The following is a 26,667-nucleotide window of genomic DNA, read 5'->3' on the forward strand; positions in this document are numbered from 1 at the left end:
CCTAATTTTGAAAATAAGTACAATAGCATAAATAGGTTTTGAATAAAACAGCTTACTGGTAGGAGCAGAAGTGCAAGTGTGCACCATAGCTAGGCATGTCTTATATTATCTGTCAGTGCTGAGATGGCAAACATTCCTCCAGCAGGTGAGGATGATTATGGAGATGAGAGAGTTGATGGTATAGCAGGAATTATCCCTCCTCGGGAGACAGTACAGTGATTCTCACAAAGGTTAACTGGTGTGTCCGTATTCACACTGAGGACCCAGCTGGAATTCACACCCAGCTCTGCTGCCTCCAAGCCTAGTGGTTTTGTTTTGCTTTTTTTCCTGGATCCCACAGCTCTTTCCACTGGTGCTTTGCTATAACGTGACCTATTCTTGCACAAACGTTAGGTTGAAGAACGTTTATTTGGTTCCCAGCCAAGGAGATTTATTTAAAAGATGTATGAAAAGGATCTCGCTTATAATATGCTGTTTTACCTACCCAGAATTGCATTATGTATCTTGAAGATAGTGTAGAAGTGAGTATATTCTTAGGCAATTCTAAAATAGGTATAGAATGCAAAAGCTTCATGTATATTTGTACTTCATTGGTAGTGGAGGCAGAGAGCAGATTTAAATACCAACAGAATTTTGTCTGACTTTTTAAAGATTATTCAATGGATTTCTGAGAATGTCTCTGCCTGCCATTCATTTGACCTCATTCAGGAATTTATAATTGGTAAGTGTTGCTGATATTGCACCTTAAGTTGAATACTTGACCTTTTTGCTTGAGGGAAAGCAGTAAGTTGATAATGAATGCATCAACCTGTCCAAATGCTGCTTAGGAACACATTAAAAAAAAAAAAAAAAACTCTATTGGAGTCAGCAGCTAATTAAATTTCATTCTCTTGTGGTTTTCTAAGAAGCTATGGCTGTACAGAGATTGATGAGATACAAGATAGGATCTTGATTCTATAACCTTATTAGTGATTTTTTTTTTTTTTTCCAGTAAGATGTAACTTTCTTAGCCCAGTTTTGTGTTGGCTGGTTTCATATGAAGTGACATAATGTCATTTGGGTAGATATAGTACTAAGTTATTGTTCTCATTGTAAAAAGCAGAACCTGAACATTTTAGTCAGTAGATAAAATCATAATGGTTACCGTTTTGAGGATGAGAGATAAAAGACAATGAAAACTTTGTTGGTTTGCTTGTTTTGGTTGAATTACAATGCTGTCATCATCTTATTAAACCACATCTTTTTTCCCCCATTAAAAAAAATCTACTCAGCTTCTTCATATTGGAGTGTATATTCAGAGACAAGTAACGTGGACAAACTGTTGCCACATTCCTCAGTGCTCACTTGGAATACAGTAAGTTAACACTGTATGCTGTGTGCAAATAAAATCAATTCCCAGTTGTGGGTCAGTTGTTGGACACCCCTCTTATAGTCATCAGGGTCGTGATTTCACTACTGTTTTGACTGATAAGAACTGAGTTTTTTTTTTTTTTTCTTTTTTTGGCAGAAAAGTAATAGTGAATCCCTGCTATTGGCCAAAAGTATTTGTATAAAAACAGTAAAACCGAAGGAGCAGGTACACAGGGTATTTATTAGTCTTCCTGTTACCAGGCAGAACTAAACCTCTATCATGGTATTTTTATTTTCTAAGTGACTGGAGTGGATTACGACATGTACTAGGTTTATGTAAGTGAGGAATGGGTGGATTGCTGCTATTATACTTGGTAGATAAAGACCTTCATGACCTCTTTTCCCTGCCCCATTAAAAAATCTGTAATAACTCTAGAGCTTCAGGAACAGTAAAAGTCAGCAATCTTAGGCACACTCACCCCAAATGACTTTTTCTCCCTGTCGGTTCAGACTCCTTCCTTTTAAATTAGGACGTGTTGAGCTAAAACACTGCTCATTTTCTCTTGAATATGGTACAATTGACAGAGCTTTGCTGGCCCAGCAAGTGAAAACCATGCATAGGCTGTGCCTGAAAAAGTTCTGCCTCTTGTTTCTTATTTAGATATTAGAACTACATGCTTGCTTTTGAGGCAGAAGTTTATATCAAAAAGGTATTTAGAAAAATAAGTCAAATTTAACACAGTCATAGGAAAAGATGTACTAGGATAAATAGTGACACTTTATGTTTAGACCCTGTCTAAATATAGTCCTTAAAAAAGATGTATCAAGTGTGTTTGATTACTTTCCAAATTTTTGGTATGCATAGTGGCAGTGCTTTCCTAAAGGCCTTTTCTTTGTCTTTTACTGTAATAGTTATTAGATTTTTATGCCTCACCTTAGAATTTAAGGGAAAGGCCTGAGCTTGTTCCCGCTCTAGGTGCCCACTTTTTTCTTTCGGAACACATGTGAATAGACATGCAGACCCTGTGGTCATACGACAGGAAGTCTGCAGGTTACACCACCCTGGAGTCAGGAAATGCACATCTCCGCTCCCTCCCTTACCAACCCCCTGCTGTTATGTCCTGTGTTCAAAGTGTCCAGGAGGCAGTTGGGACCACTGGTTCCCAGGGTTGTGTTAAAAGACTGAGCCACATGTTAACTGGATGTGGTGTGAGAATATCACCTTGAGGGTAACGCTTCCCTTTTGCACTTCTCAAGATTGTGCAGGGCGGAGCAGCTATTGTGGACACGCACAGGGTGACATCAGTAAGTCCCACAAGAAGAGCGATATAAAGAAACTTGTGGTTATAACCTCCCTGTACTGAACTGATCTTGGAGTTTGCCATGTTGCTTTAAACTTCTTGTGATTGGACTAGGTTACCTTAAAGATCTCTTCTAATCTTGAAAAATCTATGAGTCTATGCTTATCATTAGCTATGATGTAAATCATTTATTTTTCTCTAATCTGCAAATGTTCTTAATGCTACAACCTTAATAAAAAGCTGCCACAGGAGAAAACATGGACTTCACACTTTTGTAGGAGACAACTGACTTGGATTTTTTAAGATAATAGAAAATATGATGCCCTTACAAATAGATAATCCTGAATTATGTTTTGCAAACAACTATACCTCTTTTAAAATGCCATTTATAACCTAAAACCGTAATGAAATTTTAATGTTTTTTTTGAGGTATCCTCTGTAGTGATAAATGAAGCTCACAATAGATTCTTATCACAGCTTTCAACTGTCACAATGAAGAACTTAGTTGTTTGCATGTTCTGAAAATGTGTTTCTCTGTCACTGTGATACCCTTTTTTTACAGGAATATTCTGTATCAGTAAAATCTTGGTCATTTAAATTCTAGACAAATATCAATTTTTATTTCTACATTACATCTCGTAAAATATTTTCTTATATACTTACCTACTTTTTTTAAGGAAATGGAAGCTGATTTGACCAGATGAGAGGCTACTTACATAATTAACATACAGATACACTTTTCAAAGTAATAGTGAATAAAGGGCAATCTTGAAAGTTTATCATTTCATTAAATTTCTGTTTTAACGCTCACTAGTTAGCAGAATGCTATCATTTGCCCTTCTTGAAATGAATTGTTCACTTTTCAGATTTGCCATGATGATAGCGCTGCACAAACTTTTTTTTTTTTCTTTAGAGATGGAGTCTTGCTCTGTCATCCAAGCTGGAGTGCAATGGCACAATCTCAGCTCATTGCAACCTCCACCTCCCAGGCTCAAGCGATTCTCCTGCCTCAGCCTCCTGAGTTGCTGGAAATACAGGCACCCGCCACCATGCCTGGCTAATTTTTTTGTTTTTTAGTAGAGACGGGATTTCACCATGTTGGCCAGGCTGGTCTCCAACTCCTGACCTAAGGTGATCTGCCAGCCTTGGCCTCCCAAAGTTCTGGGATTACAGGTGCGAGCCACTGCACCTGGCTGCTGCAGAAACTTTTTTATGGGGAGCTCTTACCTCTGAAATTACAGAGGACAATGAGGTACAGAACAATTATCGAGTCAAGTCATGCAAGAATTCCGTTAGTCTTGGTTCCTTCTAGTGAGGTAGGGGCCAACTATAATACATTTAAGTGAAAGAAGAGAGGAAGGAGTATTGATAATGAAACATTTCCTCTTTATCATTACATTTGGTGCAAACATAATTTGCCTCATTTGTTCTTTAATAGAAATGTATAAAAATACCCTATTTGCTCTCTATTTCTTTGTAATTGTCTTTTCCTTTCGTTTAGAGACTCTGTCAACTATTATAATTGTGACTTTAAAGAATACGTTCCTTCTGGAGGCCAGAGATAGGCTAGGCTATATTCACTGTTATTTATGTGCTCCAAGGTTTATTTAAAGTAGAGGTTAGAAACTGGAAGCTGCCCTTAGCTTCTTTCTGTGCAGAAAACACTCCCTGAAAGCTTGAACTAGTGGTAGTTCATACACTGAGCAGCGGTGTGTGTGTTTTTTTCCCCACTATAGGAAATTCCTGGAATAACTCTTGTGACAGAAGACATTGCATTGCCTTTTATGAAGGTAGGTCCCTTAGAGCAAGAAACGAAAGTACAGACACATGATTAAAGCTCTGCTGCCTGAGTATTATGGTGGTTCCAAAAGGGATTGCAAATTGGCTGGGGCGGGGAGGGCAAGGCAGTAGGGTGGGTTTTCTGGAGAATCCTTCCTACATGGGTGAGTGATCACTGAGTATGATAGTATGGCAATTCTCAGGAATGCTCTTTGAAGAAGGAAGTTTCCTGAAGATAGAAGAGAATTATGGTGCTCAACTTAAACCTTCCAAAACTAGCACTTGCCACTGTGCCTCAGGCCAGGCTGTACTAGGGGAGGTCTGGTAGATGATCTTTAGAGAGGCTGGTAGCTGCTTTTACTTTATTTGCACAACTATTACTCCCTCAAAATGAGTGTGCGTGCGCGCGCGCGCGCACACACACACACACACACACACAGAATTTCCAGTCTTAAAACCATTAAGTAATGTGGGTTAGGATTATCTAATTTCCTTCTGGTTCTAAAAACAGCTTTTTTGTTTCTCAAGAGTATCTGTATTGGCCCGCTATGTGCTCTCCATCAACCTCTGAACATTAAGCTGTAGCTGTTAGTGTCTTTCTGCAACCTGGTGGCTTCAGAATAGTTTCGGAGTACCATAAGAGAATGGGGTGGAGTGAGTAGAAAAGAATATGTATGTCATTAAAACTAGGGGGAGTATTTTCGCACAGTTTCCTTGAAGCTCCTTTGTTGTTTTTGGCATTTGGCATTGCCTCCTGTTAATCATAGCTTGATGTAGACTGGGAAATCTCAACTTCTGGCAGCAGGGAGCTCTGGGTGCTGACGCCTTTTATTTCCATTTGATTCTTTTGTATCTGTGAAGGGCAAGCTAGGCCTGGGCAGCTGGGGGAAGGCTGTGGCATTTGAGGTCACAGTGATTCACTACAGGCGAGAGAGGGCAGATCGGGGCCCAGGTTAGTGGTTCTAGGTTTTGGTTTTAAGAAGAATCCCTTAAAAATAGACTGATGATCTGTGTTTCCAAGCAAAAGCATGGGACTGCTGTGAAGTCCTACTAACATATGAAGATGAAGAGAAAAGAAAGGTTTTGTTAATAGTTTAAAAGGTGTTTTAAAATATTCCACCCTTTCATTTTATTTATTGTTTATTGTTTCTGCCTTTTCCACTAGTCTTACCAAATCCATAATGTGTTTTTATTTTATTTTTAGAGATGGGGTCTCCTTTTGTTGCCCAGGCTGGAGTGCAGTGGCATGATCATAGCTCACTAAAATCTCTAATTTCTGAGCTCAAGCAATCCTCCCATCTCAGCCTCCTGTGTAGTTGGTACTACAGTCATGAGCCACCACACCCATCCAGTTTCTTATTTTTTCTTATTTTTTTTGTAGAGATGGGATCTTGCTATGTTGCCAGGCTGATCTCAATCTACTGGCCTCAAGTCATCCTCCTGCCTTAGCCTTTCAGAGTGCTAGGATTATAGGTGTGAACCACCATGCCGGACCATAATTTTTTTAATGGACAACAAACCAGTGAAGAAAAATTTTGAAAGAAATATCATCCACAATTCTATAGTTCCTAACGTACCAACTATCTCTTCTCCCCCATTTCCTCTTGGCTTTTGTCACAGGTATGCATATTTTACCCAGTAGTAATTGTGATCTAGAGATATTAGATAAATTTTAGAAATTTTGTTATTGTAAACATTTTTTCATGTTGCTATGTAAACTTATAATTTCTAATGACTCTAGAGGATTCCACTGGATGGCAGTGTCTTTTTATTTTTATTATTTTAAATTAATAAGTGTGTGAGGAAAAACTCTGTCCAAACTGTGTTTTCCCTCTCTCGCACTGCAACAATAATTAACACAGAAAAACACTTCTGTTACCAAATGTGTGGGAATTCTTTCCTCACGCACCAAGCAGCAGACACCAGCTGGGTGTCCTCTAATTCAGTTCTGACGCTACCTACCCAGAGACAGTGTCAGATCCCACAGGTTGGGGGGCATAGTCCCCAAGACTACCTTCCACACCCTCAGACACCAGGTGCAAGTCCAGACCTCTGGAACTTCTGACCAACTGTCTTCAAGTTGGGGTTCCCACGAAACCTCTTTAGGTTTGATTAATTAGCTGGGGTGGCTCACAGAACTCAGGGAAACATGTTTAGTGGCCTATTATAAAGGATATTGCAAAGGATACAGATGAAGAGATGCATAGAGTAAGGTCTGGAGGAAGGGGCGTGGAGCTTCCATGCCCTCTTTGGACTCACCACCCTCCAGGAACCTCCACCTGTTCAGCTATGGGGAAACTTCCCCAACCCAGTCTTCTGGGATTTTTATGGAAGCATTCCTTTCCTCCAGGGTATGAGGTGGGGTCCTCTTAGGGGAGGGTCTTAAGATCCACAATCAGAAAGGTAGGGGGGTGGGGCAGGGGTGGTGGTGGGGAGTGGTGGTGGGGGGAGAGTCTTGCCTTAGGGCAGGTGAAAGGAAAGCAGGAGAGAGAGAGAGTTTCCTGAGACTAGTCCTGGTCCCGAAGCCTAAAACACCCAATATTATAACAGTAGGCTGTAACAAAGTCTACGGGCATTATGAACCAGGGGTGGGTGGATGAAAATTAATACATACAAAACACCACAATAAGTATGTCATATTTTATTTTGAGGTAGGGTCTCACTCTGTTACCCAGGCTAGAGTGCAGTGACACAGTCATAGCTCACTGCAACCTTGAACTCCTGGGCTCAAGCAGTCCTCCTGCTTCAGCCTCCTGAGTAGCTAGAACTACATGTGCATGTCATCATGTCTGGTTAATTAAAACTTTTTTTTTTTTTTTTTGTAGAGACAGGGAATTACTATGTTGCCCAAGCTAGTTTCGAACTCCTAGGCTAAAGCCATCCTCCCAACTCGGCCTCCCGAAGTATTGGTATTACAGGTATGAGCCACCATGCCCTGCTGGGTTGCAGTGCCTTAACTCAATTGTTCTTCTGTTTTGTTCTACTCAGCCTCTTGAGTAGCTGAGATTACAGGCGTGCACCACTATGCCCAGATAATTTTTGTATTTTTAGTAGAGGTGGGGTTTCACCATGTTGGTCAGGCTGGTCTTGAACTCCTGACCTCAGGTGATCCGCCCACCTTGGCCTCCCAAAGTGAATATTTTTATACATATAGTTTTTCTTTTGATCTATTCCCCTAAGGTTAAGAGCCCAGAAGTAATATTGGGTGAAAGGCTATGACGATTTTTATAGCATTTGATTCTTGTGATAAATTGATATTCAATGAAAGGGATGTCACACGCGTCCATGTGAAGAGACCACCAAACGGGCTTTGTGTGAACAATAAAGCTTTTTAATCACCTGGGTGCAGGTGGGCTGAGTCTGAAAAGAGAGTCAGCGAAGGGAGATAGGGGTGGGGCCATTTTATAGGATTTGGGTGGGTAGTGGAAAATTACAGTCAAAGGGGGTTGTTCTCTTTCGGGCAGGGGTCAAAAGGTGCTCCGCTGGGGAGCTACTGAGCCAGAAGAAGGAATTTCACAAGGTTAATCACTCAGTTAAGGTGGGGAAGAAACATATCACAATGGTGGAATGTCATCAGTTAAGGCAGGAACCAGCCATTTTCACTTCTTTTGTGATTCTTCACTTGCTTCAGGCCATCTGGATGTGTACGTGCAGGTCACAGGGGATATGATGGCTTAGCTTGGGTTCAGAGGCCTGATATTCAGAGGCCTGAGCAGGATTAGGGGCGGCGTGGGAACCTAGAGTGGGAGAGATTAAGCTGAAGGAAGATTTTGTGGTAAGGGGTGATATTGTGGGGTTGTTAGAAGGAGCATTTGTTGTATAGAGTGATTGGTGATGGCCTGGATATGGTTTTGGATGAATTGAGAAACTAAACACAAGGTCCGAATAAGAGAATGAGAAAAACAGATACTAAAGGACTAAATTGGGAGGACATCCAATTAGAGAGGACCCAAGGGGGTTCAGCGTAATTACTTGCTTGGTTGGCAAGTTTAGGCTATATCCTTGAGTTTTTTTATGTTGTCATATACCAGGCCAGATTGATTTAGGTAAAAACAACACTTTTCATTTAAAAATAGAGTCTTTTTTTTTTTTTTTTTTTTTTTGCAGTGAGTAAGTTGAGGCCTCAGAGATTTTGGAGGAAAGAGAAATGCAAAGCCAGCAATTATTTGTTAAAGATGGATTAGAAATGGCTAGGAGAGAGTGAGTGAGATTGGTAGTGTGGTAGACATAGCTGGAGGAGCGGGGAAGAGGGTGGCATAAGAACAGGAACAAGAATAAGAAGAATGAATATAAAGGTAAAGAATAGGACTTCATCAGAGTGAAAGTATTGGAGTGTACCCTGTCAGCAAAGATCATCTATCCACTCTAAAAGGGAGTTAAGAGTGGTGGTTTGGGGATAGCATGAGGAGATATTAGCTGTGATGACTTTGAGAAACAGTGTAAACCGGCAGTGTAAACGAGCAGGACATTTATGAGTAGTAGAGAACAGTGAATAGGAGTATGACTAGACAGAACATAGTAGGGATGACAAGTTTTTGGGGTGCAGTTCAAGTTGGGCTGGTGTCTGGAATGAGACTGGGCCCTAATAAAACAGAGCATCCATACAGGAGCTCAAATGGGCTGTACCCCGTAGCATCCCAAGGACAGGCCTGAATTCTGAGAAGGGCAAGTGGTAAAAGTATTGTTCAGTCCTTTTTAAGTTGGTGGCTGAACTTGGTAAGGTGTGTTTTTTTAAGACCATTGGTCAATTTTACCTTTCCTGAAGATTGAGAATGATAGGGGTCTGAAGGTTTCACTGAATACCAAGAGCCTGAGAAACTGCTTGGGTGATTTGACTAGTAAAGACCTGTCCATTATTGGATTGTATAGAGGTGGGAAGGCCAAACTGAGGAATTATGTCTGACAGAAGGAAAGAAATGACTGTGGTGGCCTTCTTAGACCCTGTGGGAAAGGCATCTACCCATCCAGTGAATGTGTCTACCCAGACCAAGAGGTATTTAAGTTTCCTGACTTGGGGCATGTGAGTAAAATTGATTTTCCAGTCCTGGGCAGGGGCAAATCCCTGAGCTTGAATGTATAGGGAAGGGAGGGGGCCTGAACAATCCCTGAGTAGTAGTAGAATAGCAGATGCAACACTGAGAAGTGATTTCCTTGAGGATAGATTTCCATGATGGAAAGGAAATGAGAGGTTCTAAGAGATGGGCTAGTGGCTTGTAACCTACATGGAAGAGGTTATGAAATGACAACAGAATAGAATGGGCCTGTGAGGCTGGAAGGAGATATTTTCCTTGGTCTAAGAACCATTTGCCTTGTGTGGGAAGAGATTGATAGGTGGAAGTTTCAGTGGGGAAGTAGGTGGAAGTGACCGATGAGAAGGAGGAAAACTGGCAGTGAGGGACAGAAGTTGGAACACTAGCTGCTGCTTTAGCTACCTTATCAGCATAAGCGTTGCCTTGAGTGATGGGATCTGACACATTTTGATGGCCTTTGCAGGGAATGACTCCAGCTTCCTTTGGAAGTAAAGTGGCCTTGAGAAGAGTTTTTATTAAAGAGGCATTAACGATGGAGGACCCTTGCGTAGTGAGGAAACCTCTTTTTGCTCATATAACAGCATGGTGGTACAGGATATGGAAGGCATATTTAGAGTCAGTATAAATATTGACACGTAATCCTTTTGCAAGAGTGAGGGCTGGAGTTAAGGCAATGAGTTTGGCTTGCTGAGAGGTAGTGGAAGGGGGCAGAAAGTATATGCGTTAGGTGTGAGGAAGAACATAGATTTTGGAAGTTATGAGAATTGTAGAGAGTGAGTTGAGCATAGTTTGTGATTTTGAGAGCCTCTAAAAGTATTAAAGCAGTGGCAGCCACTGCATGCAGACATTAAGGCTAGGCTAAAATAGTAAGATCAAGTTGTTTGGACAGAAAGGCTACAGGGTGCTGTCCTGGCTCTTGTGTAAGAACTCCTACCATACAGCCCTGCACTTCAGCTGTGTGTAATGAAAAGGGAGTGATGAGTTAGGGAGAGCTAGTGTGGGAGCTGTTTTTTAAGGAATGGAAAGGGAAGTGGGGAAAGGATTTAGGATCTATGGGGTCAATTAGGTTTATTTAGAATAGAATAATGGGTTGTGGAGAGAGGTATTGAGGATAGGAGAGTATATGGGTTTGGCACCATTGGGTGGATAGGCAAAACAATTTGGTTGATAGGTGCAGATCCTGAACTAACCTATAAGGCTTGTCTGTTTTTGGGACAGGCAAAATGGGGGAATTGTAAGGAGAGTTTATAGGCTTTAAAAGGCCTTGCTGTAACAGGCGAGTGATAACAGGCTTTAATCCTTTTAAAGTGTGCTGTGGGATGGGATATTGGCATTGAGCAGGGTAAGGGTGATTAGGTTTTAATAGGATGGTAAGTGGTGCATGATCCGTCACCAAGGAGGGAGTAGAGGTGTCCTATACTTGTGGATTAAGGTGGGGAGATATAAAGAGAGAATGTGAAGGAGGCTTTGAACTGGGGAAAAGGTGGCAATGAGGTGTGACTGTAGCCTAGGAATAGTCAGGGAAGCAGATAATTTAGTTAAAATGTCTTGACCTAATCAGGGAACTGGGCAGGTGGGGATAACTAAAAAGGAGTGCATACAAGAATATTGTCCAAGTTGGCACCAGAGTGGGGGAGTTTTAAGGGGTTTTGAAGCCTGGCCGTCAATACCCACAACAGTTATGGAGGCAAGGGAAATATGCCCTTGGAAAGAAGGTAATGTGGAGTGGGTAGCCTCTGTATTGATTAAGAAGGGGACAGGCTTACCTTCCACTGTAAGAGTTACCGAAAGCATCTGTGATGGTCCAGGAAGCTTCTGAGGCGATCGGGCAGCATCAGTCTTCAGCTGCTAAGCTGAGAAGATCTGGGAAGGAGTCAGCCTTGGGCCACAGTTCCAGGGGCTCCGGGAGTGGCTGCCAGGCGAGTTGGACAGTCTGATTTCCAGTGGGGATGGGAGACAGCTTAGGAGGAATCCTGGGCTGTGGGCATTCCTTGGCCCAGTGGCCAGATTTCCGGCACTGAAGTAAGATCCTGGGGGAGGAGGTCCTGAAGTAATGCTTGACCGCTGCGGCTTAGGCATTTTGAAGTTCTTGTGTGCTGGAGATGTGGCTGGGGTTTCTCTCACAGTGGAAGCAAGGAATTGCAACTCAGAAATATGTTGCTACTTGGCTGCCTCTACTCTATTATTGTACACTTTGAAGGTGAGGTTAATTAAGTACTATTGTGGGGTTTGAGGGCCGGAATCTAATTTTTGGAGCTTTATGTAATATCAGGAGCAGATTGGGTAATAAAATGCATATTGAAAATAAGACAGCCTTCTGGCCCTTCTGGGTCTAGGGCGGTAAAGTGTCTAAGGGTTGTTGCCAAATGGTCCATGAACCGGGCTGGGTTTTTATATTTGATGAAAAAGAGCCTAAATGCTAATTGATTTGGGAGAGGTTGGACAAATAAAAAGGAGCATTAACCTTGACTATGCCTTTAGCTCCAGTCACCTCTTTAAGAGGAAATTGTTGGGCAGGTAGGGGAGGGCTAGTCGCGGAAGGAAACTGTAAGCCAGACCAGGTGTAAGGAGGGGAGGTGATAAAAGGATTATAGGTTGGGGGAGTGGAGGCTGAAGAAGAATTGGGACCTGGCTCGGCCTCACGAGGAACAGCCTGGGGAGGAGGGGAGAGGTCAGATGGGTCTGTAGAAAAGGAGGATTCAGAGGACTCAGAGCTTGGGGTGGAGACTGAAGGAACAGACAGGAGAGAAAGAAGACAGATTTGGAATGAGTCGCATGGGAGCAGAGACTAGGGAGGGACCAATGTGTAAAAGAATGCCTGGACGTCAGGTACCTCAGACCCATTTGCCCATTTTTCGACAAAAATCATCCAGGTCTTGTAAAATGGAGAAATCAAAAGTGCTGTTTTCTGGCTATTTAGAACCATTATTGAGTTTGTACTGGGGCCAAGCAGTGTTGCAGAAGAAAATAAGGTGCTTAGGTTTTAGGTCAGGTGAGAGTTGAAGAGGTTTTAAGTCTTTGAGAACACAGGCTGAGGAAGAAGAAGGGGGAATGGAGGGTGGAAGGTTGCTATAGTGAAGGAGGCAAGCCCAGATAAAAGAGAGGGTAGAGACACAGAGAGAAGTCGGGTATAGTGAGCAGCCCTGGGCTGCAATGTGGGTGAGCAGCCAAAGCAAGTGTCCCTGTAATTGACTTGCCACCAAGGGAATGTGGGTGAATGACCCCAGGACCACAGGCAGACACCACCAACCTGGGTGAATGTGGGCAGGTGTCCCTATGGTGATCAGACACCAATGGAGTGTGAGTGAATAATCAGGCAGGCCTCCCCGCAGTGATTAGAACACCAAGGGAAGACTGTCTTCCAGAGTCTGTGACTGACACCGGAGTTTTGGGTCCACAGATAATATGTGTCTCCTTTGTCTCTACTTCAGAGGAAAAAGAACTGGAATTGGAAGGACAGGGAGATTGAAGGGTAGCAAGAGAGGCTGGAGAAGAGAGTGAAAAGACCGCCCACCCGATTTGAAAGTGGTGAGATGTTCCTTGGGCTGGTTGGTCTGAGGACCTGAGGTCAAAGGTGGATCTCCTCATGGAAGTGAGGGCGAGGACAGGGGACCGGTCTCCTGAAGAAGTCCTCCTGTTCCAGGTCTTTGGTACCAAATGTCACTTGCGTCTGTGTGAAGAGACCACCAAACAGGCTTTGTGTGAGCAATAAAGCTTTTTAATCACCTGGGTGAAGGTAGGCTGAGTCCGAAGAGAGTCTGCGAAGGGAGGTAGGGGTGGGGCCATTTTATAGGATTTGGGTGGGTAGTGGAAAATTACAGTCAACGGGGGTTCTCTTTTAGGTAGGGGCAGGGGTCACAAGGTGGTTAGTGGGGGAGCTTCTGAGCCAGGAGAAGGAATTTCACAAGGTTAATCGCTCAGTTAAAGTGGGGTAGGAACAAATCACAATGGTAGAATGTCATCAGTTCAGGCAGGAACTGGCCATTTTCACTTCTTTTGTGATTCTTCACTTCCTTTAGGCCATCTGGATGTATACTGTAGGTCACAGGGGATATGATGGCTTAGCTTGGGCTCAGAGGCCTGACAAGGGCTAATTTACGTTTACAAGGGATTTATGAGTTTACTAGTTTTACTACAACCTTATCAACATTGTGTATTTTCATTTAAAAAGTTAAGTATAAAAGTGGTGGAAAGGTCCTATTAAGTTGTACCTATTAGGTTTTCTAAGAATATGGTTTAGCTTTGCTTAGAAACAAAGTTACTTCTTTTTTGCACTGGCTTGTTTGTTTTCCATGTGTGGGTGTGTGTAAAATGGGGTATTTTATGTCCTCCATGTGTTTCTGTCCTCCTTTTACATTCCCTCTTTCTCCTCACGTTTTTCTCCTCTACCCAGAGCTGTCATGTTTGGCTCTGCAGACAGTTGTTTCCCATTCACCATTTCCACACATGCTTGGGAGCTCTTTTGGCTCCACCTGTACTCATGTGCTAGTAGTTATTAATACCAAGGACAAGTATGAGGCACTGTAGATCTCTCTATGACCCTCTGCACATAGCCACGATCCATCAAGGAAGGCAGAGGTATATTACTGAGACTAGCCTTGGACTCAGGAGAAGATAGTACTGGGTTTGGTTTGACCAACTCCACCCACCCCAAATGCTCAGCATGGGAGACTCTAATCAGGAGATTCTCATTCCCAAGACACCTGGTCCTGCTGTTTCTCATTTGACATGAGGATGTCTGCTTGCATAATACCACTCACTCACTCCAAGCTGCTACCTTCACCTTTAACCTACTGCTTCTATCCCAAGTCCCAACTTAATTATAGAGGGATGAAGCTGGTTGCACGAGCATGTCCCACCCTCAGCTCCTCTCTCCCTAGTCCCAGTTATGTGGCTGTTCTTGCCATACTTACCCAATAGGAGGTGGCTCTGGACACTCATGACCTGAATCACAAATTACCTAAGAGTGTGTGCTTGCTTCCACAGTCTTTCTTTGAGTCCCAAGGGACCCATCCTATTTACTCTGACCACACTTATTTCTTTTTGCTTTAGTAGATGAGTGCCCTGATAAGGAGTCAAGGGAGGAAGGGGTAGGGGTGTATGTGTGGGAACTAGATAGGTACGTTCCTCTTGTTCTCTCTGCATTCTGAAGCACTTCCTTTTAGTATAAAGTGGAACACTGTACAAATGTTTAATAAATTGTGATATTGCTATGGTCTGAATGTTTACATCTCTTCAGAATTCATATATGGAAGTCCTGACCCCCAAGGTGATGGTTTTAGGTGGTGGTGGCTTTGGGAGGTGATTAGTTCATGAGGGCAGAGCCCTGGTGATTGCAATTAGTACCCTCATAGAAGAGACCCTACAGAGCCAACTTGCCCTCCCGCCACATGAGGTTACAGTGTGAACACATGGCAGTCTAGGAAGTGGGCCCTTAACAGACACCACATCTGACCACACCCTGATTTTGGGCACTCCAGTCTGAAGAACTGTGAGAAATAAATTTGCTGATAAGCCATCTGGTTTATGGTATTTTGGTGTAGCTGCTGTAACAGACTAAGACCTATATGAACATCTTGGGCAGGATAAACCAGTTAAGTCAGAAAATCTTCCTTAGAGAGACAAAGGACTTCCTCATCTTATAAATAGTTCTCAAAGTCATTTTAAAAACACTAAACAGGAAATATATTGAAACAAGGTGCTTGCCTTAAAAGGAATGTCATTAACAGTGTCCTTCCTAAGAATGATTTTAAACTATGGATTGCTCTAGGGAAATGGCAACTTTCATAAAAGGCTAAAAATTGCCCTTGATTTTATTTTTATTTTTTTAAAAATTTTGATTGATTGATTGATTGATTGATTGAGATAGGGTCTCCCTCTGTCACCCAGGCTGGAGTGCAGTGGTGCCATAGTGGCTCACTGCAGCCTTGACTTCCTGGGCGTAAGCAATCCTCCCACATCAGACTCCCAAGTAGTTGGGACCACAGGCACACGCCACCAAGCCTGGCTAATTTTTTTTTTTTTCCTGTGGAGACAGGGTCTTGGTATGTTGCTAGGGCTGATCTCAAATTCCTGGCCTCGAGGGATCATCCCACCTCAGCCTCACAAAGTGCTGGGATTACACACATGAGCCACCACACTTGGCCTGCCCTTCATTTTATGAGAAGAAAAACCATTAAAACTATTCAACCACAGGAAGCATGTATGGATTTTTAAAACTGGAAAATAAATATAAGTATAAAGATAAGCATAATACAAATGGAGAAATGGGATATTTTTACCACAGTCTTTAAGTTGGACATCTGAAGTGTATTTAATCACTTGTTAGAGATTGTTGATTACCTGACTCGGAGACTGGGAAGGACAAAAACTTACTGCTCCTTTCTACTTATGGCCACTCAGATGTGAGGGTGTTACTGCCAATGTCTATCAGTCGTCTGATGTCCCTGAGCAACTGGGAGAAGAGTAGTTTATACCTGGGCTGCTCTCCATTCAGAGACTTATCTGCCTTTTCACTGGTGTTAAGCTGTTTTAGGCTGGGTGCGCTGGCTCACACCTGTAATCCCAGCACTTTGGGAGGCCGAGGTGGGTGGATCACTTGAGGCCAGGAGTTCGAGACCAGCCTGGCCAACATGGTGAAACCCTGTCTCTATAGAAAATACAAAAATTAGCAGAGTGTGGTGGTGCACGCCTGTAACCCCCAGTACTTGGGAGGCTGAGGCAAGAGAATTCCTTGAACCTGGGAGGTGGAGGGTGCAGTGAGCCAAGATCACGCCACTGCACTCCAGCCTGGGTGACAGAGCAAGACTCCACCTCACAAACAAAACACGAAGTTTTAATTGGGCAGAGCATGAGTGTAATTAATTGCTTAGTGAAGCACAAAAGACACAAAAGCACAAAAGACTTGACCCCCACAACACAGACAACCATGATCACTTAAATAAAAAGATTTTTAGTGGTCTGAAGTATTGGTATAATTACAATGTAATAGTTTACAATTTTTAAAAATTGTTGCTTTGACAAAGATGTAGCATCAATAGCCGTGTTAGTTGGTTATGTGGGAAACATTGATTTCCTAAAGTTCAGTTTGCACATATTTTCTGGAACAGTTAATTATAGTGAGGCCAGTGGATACCGTAAACCTTAATTTTATGATGCAACAAAAAAATACTAATTAGAGGTAGATTAGCATAGATTAAAAAAATAAGATGATACTGGCTGGGCAAGGTGGCTCATGCCTATAATCCCATCATTTTGGGAGGCCTAGGCGGGTGGATCACCTGAGGTCAGCAGTTCGAGACCGGCTTGGCCAACACGGTGAAACCCCCATCTCTACTAAAAATGCAAAAATTAGCTGGGCATAGTGGTGGGCGCCTGTAGTCCCAGCTACCCGGGAGGCTGAGGCAGGAGAATTGCTTGAACCTGGGAGGTGGAGGTTGCAGTGAGCCAAGATTGCGCCGTTGCACTCCAGCCTGGGCGACAGAGGGAGACTGCGTCTCAAAAAAACAAAACCAAAAGAAGAGCTTGAGGCTAGTGATTTCATTCCTGCTGTTTCTGTACCAATGGGGGTGTCTTCAGGCTACTTCCTAGATGATGAAATTGAGTAACAGACCCAGGATGGAGGATTCTTGTTTTTGTTCCTCTTCTACCAGCTACTACACTGTGCTGGTCTTATTCATAGTTTTGGCTGGGGACAAGTGTTTTTAATTCTCAAGACTGAGAGGAGGGAAAGAGCTTAGCATTGACTTTCTCAGGGCATAAACTGATTGTGAGATGGAATAGTTTAGAGCCATATTTAGTGATTTCATTTTTAGAAAAAAATTCAACCCATTGAAAATAATAGAAACTACCCAGATGGGCAAGTAAGTGGAAATTTTTGCGAGATAAGGAGCGAGTCCATTTATATTCAGGAGACCTTGAAATTGCAGCATGCATTTCCCTAAGTGGGCAGCCTTAGGAGTTCTGGTCACTTACCCTGTGAATGAGTGTTCCTGTTTAGAGCATCTTAGTTTAGTGCCTTCCTAGCTTTATGTATACACAAACATTTTCTATTTATTCTGTCAGTGCTTAGAGGTAGTGGGTCACTGTGTTTCTCTGGGCTGTAAGTAAAAGCTGATACTGAGATGGGATCCACTGAAGAGCCAAATTGGATGATGCTTTAGCTGTGCTAGTTGAGTCCTGGCACACAGAGGAAATGGTTCTTTTTGAGCTGGCCGCCTCCTCTGTAAGAAGATGCTGGTTAATCAGCAGAAGTAGGACCAAAGCCAGAGGGCCTTTTAGAAATGAAAGACAGATTTTTTTTTTTTTTTCTGGCAGTAATTTGCAGATGAACCAGTACCACAGAGTTTTTTTGTTTGTTTGTTTTTGGATTAATCGGCAATCCAAATAATAAATGGGAAACAATTCCTTAATGTAACCCACTGGTTCTTTTGTTCAGTGAATAGTTGTGATGGGCTGTGTTTGGCAATTATTTCAGGTCATCCTAAGAGAAAAAACTCCCCTTTATGTAGGAAAATGCTTCTAGGTCATTCCTTGAGGATCTGATTTCTTCTAACATTGTCTCTAATTCAGGGGTATTTTTCTTTGCTTTGGTTTTTTTTTAAGACAGTCTCATTCTGTCATCCAGGCTGGAATGCAGCGGCATGATCTTGGCTCACTGCAACCTCTGCCTCCCCAGGTTCAGGTGATCCTCCCATCTCAGCCTTCCAAGTAGCTGGGACTACAAGTACACGCCACCATGCCCAGCTAATTTTTTGCATTTTTAGTAGAGCCAGGTTTTCACCATGTTGCCTAGGTCTCGAACTCCTGAGCTCAAGTAATCCATCCATCTTGGCCTCCCAAAGTGCTGGAATTGCAGGTGTGAGCCACTGCACCCGGTATGGGTATGTTTCTTATACAGCATTTTTGTGTTTTATTTTTAAAGCTTTATTAGCTCTTTTCAAGTAGCTGGTGATGGGCTTTTTGGGCGGTTGTGGCTTTCATTTTGTGGTGCTGTTGTTCCTGATGAGTACAGTATTTGCTTTGTTGGATAAGTGCTAGCTGATTGACAGTGATTTCCTGTGCTCCCAGGTTCATCCTTTTTTTTTTTTTTTAATTTTAAGTTCTAGGATACATGTGCAGGACATGCAGGTTTGTTATATAGGTAAACGTATGCCACGGTGGTTTGCTGCACCTATCAACCCATCACCTAGGTATTAAGCCCAGCATGCATTAGCGATTTACTCTGATGCTTTCCTTCCCCCAACCTCCCAACAGGCCCGAGTGTGTGTTGTTCCCCTCCCTGTGTCCATGTGTTCTCATTGTTCAGCTCCCACTTATAAGTGAGAACAAGTGGCATTCGGTTTTCTCTCCCTGTGTTAGTTTGCTGAGGATAATGGCTTCCAGCTCCATCTGTGTCCCTGCAAAGGACATGATCTTGTTCCTTTTTGTGGCTGCATAGTATTCCATGGTGTATATGTACCAAATTTTCTTTATCCAGTCTATCATTAATGGGCATTTGGATTGATTCCATTTCTTTGCTATTGTGAATAGTGCTGCAGTGAACATACATGTGCATGTAGCTTTATAATAGAAGGATTTGTATTCCTTTGGGTATATACCCAGCAATGGGATTGCTGGGTCAAATGGTATAATACTTCTGGTTCTAGGTCTTTGAGAAATCGCCATACTGTCCTCCACAATGGTTGAACTAGTTTACATTCCCACCAACAGTGTAAAAGCATTTCTGTTTCTCCACAGCCTCACCAGCATCTGTTGTTTCTTGACCAGGCTCAGCCTAGAGCATAGTGGTGCGATGGTGTGTCTTGGCTCTTAGGATGGGATTGTGCAGATTCAACTCTCCCTTCCCCTCCCCTCCATTCTGGGTTACAGCATCTAAAATGTTATGTGGGAGATCCTTTTATTCTCTACGATAATGAGCATGCTGGCGTCACCTTGGCATTTAGAATCCCTCAAGGATTTGGCCCTAACTACCTCTTCAACTGTATCTCCTATTTTAAAACCACACAATAAGCTAGAGGTGTATAGATTGAATTAAGTGTTTGAGGGTGGGGTGCCCAGGATTACTTGAACATGCTCACTGTTCTCAGTCGTGGCTGAACGTTAGGATCACTTGGGGGAACTTGTAAAACTCATAAGGCTCAGGCACACCCCAGGCCAATTAAATCAAATTGGGGATGGGACCCAGGTGGTTCCAATGGGCAGCTGAGGCTGGGAGTTGCCCATGCTGGAGGCTATTGTCTTCACCACAGAGAATGAAGTGCTGTTGGCTCTAATGCTCTGGCTCAGATCTGAGCCCCGAATCCATATTATAGTCTCTGTCTTTGCTCACACCTAAGAGTCCCACCTGGAACATCCTTTCCTTGTCCTTCACTGACTCAAATAGACTTTCCAACTTACAATGATCTCTGTGCATTTCTTTTTTTTGGAGACAGAGTCTCGCTCTATCGCCAGGCTGGAGTGCAGTGGTGCCATCTTGGCTCACTGCAACCTCCGCCTCCCGGGTTCAAGTGATTCTCCTGCCTCAGCCTCCCAAGTAGCTGGGACTACAGGTGCATGCGAGCACGCCTAGCTAATTTTTGTATTTTTAGTAGAGATGGGGTTTCATCATGTTGGCCAGGGTGGTCTTGATCTCTTGACCTTGTGGTCTGCCTGCCTCTGCCTCCCAAAGTGCTGGGATTACAGGCATGACCCATTGCACCAGGCTGCATTTCTTAACTGAGAAAAATTTTCACTTCTCTAGTGGATACCAAATAGTGACATAGTTTTTTTTTTCTGTATCGTCTTAATATCTGTAAGATATTATAGATATTCTAATATCTATATTAGGTCAGTGACCTCCCTGAAAACGATATAAGTTCATGTGAAAATATTTTTGGGATGTTTGGCTAACAGTATTTCTTACTTAAATGTAAGTTTTAATTTTTGTTTTATTTTAAATTCAGATCCTTTTCCTTCTAACTCTAGTCTATTTTAGGTCATGGATTTCTTTGAAAATCTGGTGCAAGCTATAGACTGTCTCCCCAGAAGAGCACTCATACAAACACATGCTCTGTTTTACATTCAGGCAGTGGGTGCTGGAGCCCCTCAAAAGCCTGTCCACGGACATGTGGCGAGCTCTGTTTGATCTGTTTCTTCTTAGCAGACAGATGGCTATGCTAATTAGCCTGATTTGATAATTCCACAATGTATGCATGTATTGAAACACCACATTGCAACCCATAAATGTATACAATTATTTGTTAATTTAAAATAAAACAAAACTACGAAAAATGTGCCTACCTCCCCAAAAGGTTATGAGGAAAGGGATTTTTTTAAATGGAGTAAGAAGGAAGGTAATTTGGGCGAGATGTTTTCTTAGGAGCTGCAGTGAGTGGGGACTTCTAACAACAGGATAGCATTTGACTTGAGGGGATGGGGCCAGATGACAGGTAGAGGGCACTTGACTTTCTCCCCTCCCATATCCTGTCCTGGGCAACATCTGGGTGAACTGCATGGGTGGTGGGACTCCTGTGGCCAAGCAGGAGGAGTTAATAGCTCAACAGAACGCTAGATGTCACCACAACACCAATTAGTGTTCTGGCTTTTGGCACTCCTGTGCCTGAGCCCAGATAAGGACAGCAAGAAATCTTTAGAGACTTCCAGTCAGGGACCTAATTCTGTCAAACGTCTACAGGATTTGTCTTGTCTTTTTTTTTTTTTTTTTCTTAAATACAAAGAAGAACCAAAGGGTGGATAAGTGTACATTCATTATAACTAAATGGAAAGGGAAAGAAAAGATGAGTGAGGTGAGTCAAGTGAGGAGTGGGATCTGATTCATGTTTTCCCCTGGAAATGAGACTTTCTTGGCAAGAGTTTTTCTGTCTCTGGGAGGAGGGATGTTGGCTGGATGGGCATTTCAGGCTTCTGAAACAGCAAGTTTTAATGTTATGTTATTCACTTTACTGATACTCTAAAATACATTTCAAACCAATTATGACTATCTTTTGAATAAAAATGGATAATGAAAAATGGATAATAAAAATGAATAATAATGTGCTATAATTTAACATGAGGGCATTTTTCTTGATCGAGGTTTGTTTTTGTTTTTGTTTTTTGTTTTTTAAGTTTTCTTATTTTTCTTGCAGTTCAGCCAAGTCTGTCACCTTGGCAGGCAATAGCTCACTTAGTTTTATGACCACACATTACATCTCTGGCCCCAATCAAATCATTTGTAAATGCACATATTTTGGCAAAAAGTATCATAAGTCTACCTTTTTTGGTTTGTGTCAGAATATCCTTCAACACTAAGAATGTATTAACATTGCATTTTATTATTTAAAAATGAAGATAATGGATACATTCTTGCTTCAGGGTAGTACAATTATATCAATAATTCAAAGATCTAGATAGAATGCTGACTAATTCTGTTTTGGTGTATGTGACAATGTAAAATTAGTTCATTTTATCTTTTGATTCCTAGGTTTTGAAAAATGTCCTTGGGAGTAAATAAGTTTAGCAGGAAAGTACGCCTACTCTACTTATCCAAATGTTAATGAACTTTGTCTTAGTGAACATGGCACTGTTGACACTACCTAAGTCATAAAAACAGGGCTCTAGGGAGGAAATGACTCAATGTGTTTAATACAGGTTTCCCTGCTAAGCCTCAACCCGGGGAAGTCCTGTTGGTTTTGAGAAGTGAGCAGCAATTCTCTATGTGGTTAACAAAACAAAACAAAACAAAACAAAAAAGATAGAAAATGAAGAGGGGAAACAAGATCCTTTAAGTCTATTTTAGAATCCCTATTGGGTCTAGAATGCCATCCTCTGTGGAACGTATTCACTCAGAAACGTGGGCCATGAGAGCTGGGGAAATAAGGCATGCGTGATACTCGCTGGGTGGTTTGGGCCACTGGGCCTGCCTCTGAAGGCCACTGATGTTTTTGTCTCCTACAGGTGCTCAACTTTAAGGGCTACTGGGAAAAACTGAACTCCAACCTAGAATATGTTAAGTATGCCAAGCCACACTTCCACTATAACAACACTGTGGTCAGGAGAGAGTGGCACAACCTGATCTCTGAAGAGGTATGAGTGGGTCAGTGAGAACAAAGCCAGCTGCCAGGCATAGTGGACCGGATCCAGGCGATGCCTTTAAATCATAAGGCTGGCTTCCATGTGCAGCACTGTTCTCAATTGCCAGGCACTCAAACGTTGTCATTACTGATCTCAGTAGGCAAAGATGCTTCTATGATCTCTGTTCTCCTGGGGAGGAAACTGAAGAGCAGAAAGTTTAAGGGACACACAGCACATTCATAGTAGAAGTACGATTAATATCCACGTCTCAGATGTGTTCTCAGGTTACTTATGTAGTTAAAAATTGATTTAAAAAAATCTAGGTGTTCCCAAATTAGTGGTCATTAGGGGTTGGGGTAGTTGGAGGGAGAATAGTGGATGTGACTCACTGTCCAGGGGTGACCTAGGGAAATCTTTAGGGGTGATCGAAGAGTTATGTATCTTGATTGTGGTGGTATCTTGTGGGACATGAATCTAAACATGTTAAGATGACATAGAATGACACACATTGTACCAATGTCAATTTTTGATTTTGATATTGTGCTCTAGTTATGTAAGATATAAGCACTGAGGAGACTGGGTGGAGGGTACATTGGATCTCTCTCCAGTATCGCTGCACATAGATTAGTGTTGTTGTATGTAGTATATAGTTGACTTGCAGTTTCCTGTGAATCTGTAATTGTTTCAGAATAAAATGTTTCTTAAAACTTTTTGAAAAATCTAGGTGTTCTGATTACCTGGAAAATATATTTCTTCTATCTGATGCTCTTAACTGTATTGCATTATATCCTTGATGTGAAAAGTCACCAGTAAAACCTTTACCTTCCATACTCCTGATGTGTTCTCACTCCTAGAAAACAGGAAAAAGAAGGTCCACGGCATACGTGAGGACTATTCTTGATAATGCAATAAAGTGAGTGAAATTAGAGGTTATCGTATCTGTAAGATGGTTAACATTTACAATTACTTTGTTTTGTTGGCTACCTTTTATAGAAGTAGTTTACTTTTGTTGCATATCCCCAGCAAAATGATATTGTCAGCTTCACAAATGCAGCCACTTGGACCCTGTTCTGGAATTTGTTGCTGGAATTTCTAGTGGGAAAAGCTTATATGTTGAACCTTATAGACTTGTAACCTGTGGATAGATGTTTACAATGGATAAGTGGTAAAGAAATTTCCTATTAGTGAGCATTTTAGGAGAAAAAGGCAAATACTAGGTTGATTTTTTTTTTTTTTTTTTTTAAGTATCAATGGGCTAGTGAGCTTGCTCTTATTTTGAAAGCCTATTTTCTGGATATATGAGTCATCTCAGAGTACTAAAAGTATAGGCCCCATTCCAACCTCTGTTCTATTTTCTGTCCCCATTATTTTCAATAACTGAGAGCTACAATTGTTTTAAATTATTGCCGTTGTTGGCACTAAAGGGTTTTGAGATTTTATAATTGCCTAATGTGGCTTTCACTACATTGATCAAATGTAGTGAAATGATTTTCAGCAGCCTAAGAATGGTTTCTACAGTGGTTTTTATGCATTTTTAAAGGAGGATATCTTTGTATAATGTGGCTTTAAATTTTTAAAAAGCAATGCTGTCTATGAATAACATGGCTAATTTCTTCGTAGGGTGATTTCTAACCTAGAAGCAAGAAATTTGGGTAAGAAAAGATCTGTAATAAAGCCTTCTGGGTTTCAGTCAGTGTTTTGTTTGTAGCACTGTTCTTCCTACCACTGTGGGTTGGCAAGAAAATCACTTCCAGTAGTGTGGTGCAGGCAGCACCTTTTAATATCTTGTTGTTAGAGTGGCTGCACGGCTCTTCCCATGTCTGTCTAGGCGCCAGGACCTCCGGGGACAGCTGCTGAATGTGCTTTTGCTGTGGGAGACCCTGGGTGATACATTGCCTTGCGGTTCTCCTTATTTCCTGTCATACAGAGCTGCCCTCTGGCTGTGCCCACAAGGATGCATTTTGGCAATTCCCTTGGCTTGGCGCTGCTTGCTTTCTAGCTATCTGATCCTACCAGGTCTTGCCTTGTATGTGCCTCTCATTTTGGTTAAAAATTGGGCACACAGGTCCTAGAGGTATAAAGATGAGGAACTTCCAGGTAAGCAGTGTGGAAAAAGCATAGGCTTGAGAGCTAGACAGAGCTGGACTTATATTTCAGCATGGCCTCATGTGAACCAAGTGCTCCTGGGCAAGTCACTTAACCATTTGTGCCTGTCCTCCTCAGGGGAATGAGGAGAAAATGAGACTAACTGGGGTAATGCAGATAGCACCTAGCATAGTGCTTAGCGCATGTGGGTACCTGAGGTGGCTCCTTTATCCTTAGTGTGTAAGGAAGAAATGTTAACGTGTGGCTTCTAAACCAAATGAGAGGTATTATGTAATCTGTAGGTGTAGGGAGTGAGAGGATAGGTCAGGAGTGGGGATGGCTGGAGAGGGAGGGAGGTTGGAAGAGGCTCCCCAAAGGGCTGACATGTGAGTTAAGTCTTGATAAACAAAGGGGACTTGGCCAGGTGAAATGAGGGGAGGGGAATGCTGACCATATTCAGGCACAGGCTTGTTTGTAGTCGCCAGAAGAACACTTACATGCCTCATGAAGGTCAGCCTTCATTAAATAAGCTTTTGTTTTTATATCCCAATCCTGTTTTATGGGCTTGGATGTTGGGTGACTCTAATGGAAACTATTTTATACTGTGCATTGCTGCACCTCCTGCAACTGTGCACACAGCACAGTGAACTGTGACAGTGCACTTGTCATCCAGCTTAGGCTGACAGAGCCTGGGCTCACTGACCAGACCAGGAGGAACCAGCCCCTGCCTTACCAGGCCATCAATGCCTGAAGCCAGGGGATCTGCCCTGCCAGACAGGGGCATGCATGTGTGTGTTTCAGGCGTACCATCGTTGCATTGCTGGGGGTTTTGCAACGGGGAATGTTGCTGGTCTGGTCGAGGTTTCTGTCGTGCCACCCCTCCTGCCCTGCTTATGGAGCTACTCTGTGTCAAGGCCATTTGCATCCTGCTACTAGTCAGTCTCTCTTAATGCACTTTAGGAAACTCTTCCCTTTCCTCGCATGTGCTTTGCATATACTAGTTCCCCATAAAGAATGTCACTGCCTGAAACAGAACATTCTGTGAAATGCAGGGCTGTTGGATCCACATGTTAAATTGTTTCATATCAATCAGAAGGGTTGTGTGGGATCCAGGGAAGATTTATCCCAGGGGGTCAAGAGATATCTATGCCCTCCCAGAAGGAGTTGCCAGCCCACTGAGCAGGGTGGTTCTACCTTCTTGCCTGGCACTGGATCTCAAGTATTTAAGAAGAAAAGAATGGAATACAAAGATGTTAGAAGTGCTTTGGGGCAGATTTTCCAGCAAAACTGGGTTTGTCTGCCCCTAGGGCTACTACACTGTAGTGTGCATTGCAAATCACGGTGGAGAAAGTACCATTTGATTTAACATATCACTTTTCCACCTTTTCCTGGCTACCTTTGTAGTCTGATAACTTGTGCCAGTTAGTAGTATTTGCTGCAGTAATTGACTGGCCCCCTCAGCTCAGTAACTCCCAAGGCTATTGAACTACAGGGTTCAGAAAGTAGAAGGGAGCCATGCAGTCCTTCCACCAAGCCCTGTTCCCTCAGTTTATGATCCCAGAAGGGTTAAGAGAAGGCCCAAATCCCTCTGTTTCCAGTGGAGCAGAGGTTCTTAGCAGTGAGTTTTAGTGTTAAACAAAAATCAAAGCTAGAGCCTACTGGGGTTCAGGAATGTGTTTTCTTCCTTTCTTGGTCATTCCCTGTTTCACATGGCTCTGATAAGTTCACCTTGTAGGAGTAGGTCACACTTAGGTGATGAAAAATTTTCATCCTGTCAGGGAAGTGTTATGTTTTCCCAATGACTCAGAGAACGGAAACCCAGGCTGATTCTTCTTCCTTCTAACCCATCTCATGAAAACTGCTCAGAGCCTAACTATTGCTCTCTTTCATTTCAGCGCCAAGATTAACACCCCTCCTGCAGGAGGAAGACAGCCACCAGCGGCTGCTCATGGGGCTGGTAAGTGGTATGTGGGTTCTTTAGGGGCTGGCAAACAAGGGACCCTAAGACAAGGGGAAAGGGTTACAGTGGGCTTCTCATTCTGCTCTTATTCTTTATTCTTTACACAAGTATG

At 42.6% G+C, this 26,667-nt stretch overlaps 1 protein-coding gene across 3 annotated transcripts in view; it reads left to right on the forward strand.

Moving 5' to 3' along the window:
* Positions 1–26,667, forward strand: part of GSAP (gamma-secretase activating protein) — a 132,967-nt gene that overhangs the window by 64,137 nt on the left and 42,163 nt on the right. For all 3 annotated transcript variants that reach the window (XM_073009199.1, XM_073009200.1, XM_073009198.1), the window contains exons 17-23: positions 652–721; positions 1,272–1,354; positions 4,388–4,441; positions 22,394–22,522; positions 23,365–23,423; positions 24,131–24,162; positions 26,491–26,552. In XM_073009199.1, the coding sequence (XP_072865300.1) occupies positions 652–721; positions 1,272–1,354; positions 4,388–4,441; positions 22,394–22,522; positions 23,365–23,423; positions 24,131–24,162; positions 26,491–26,552 (489 nt within the window). The remainder of the gene's footprint in view (positions 1–651; positions 722–1,271; positions 1,355–4,387; positions 4,442–22,393; positions 22,523–23,364; positions 23,424–24,130; positions 24,163–26,490; positions 26,553–26,667) is intronic.

Source organism: Chlorocebus sabaeus, chromosome 21, assembly GCF_047675955.1.
Source record: "Chlorocebus sabaeus isolate Y175 chromosome 21, mChlSab1.0.hap1, whole genome shotgun sequence".
In the NCBI taxonomy this organism is placed as follows: Eukaryota; Metazoa; Chordata; class Mammalia; order Primates; family Cercopithecidae; genus Chlorocebus; species Chlorocebus sabaeus.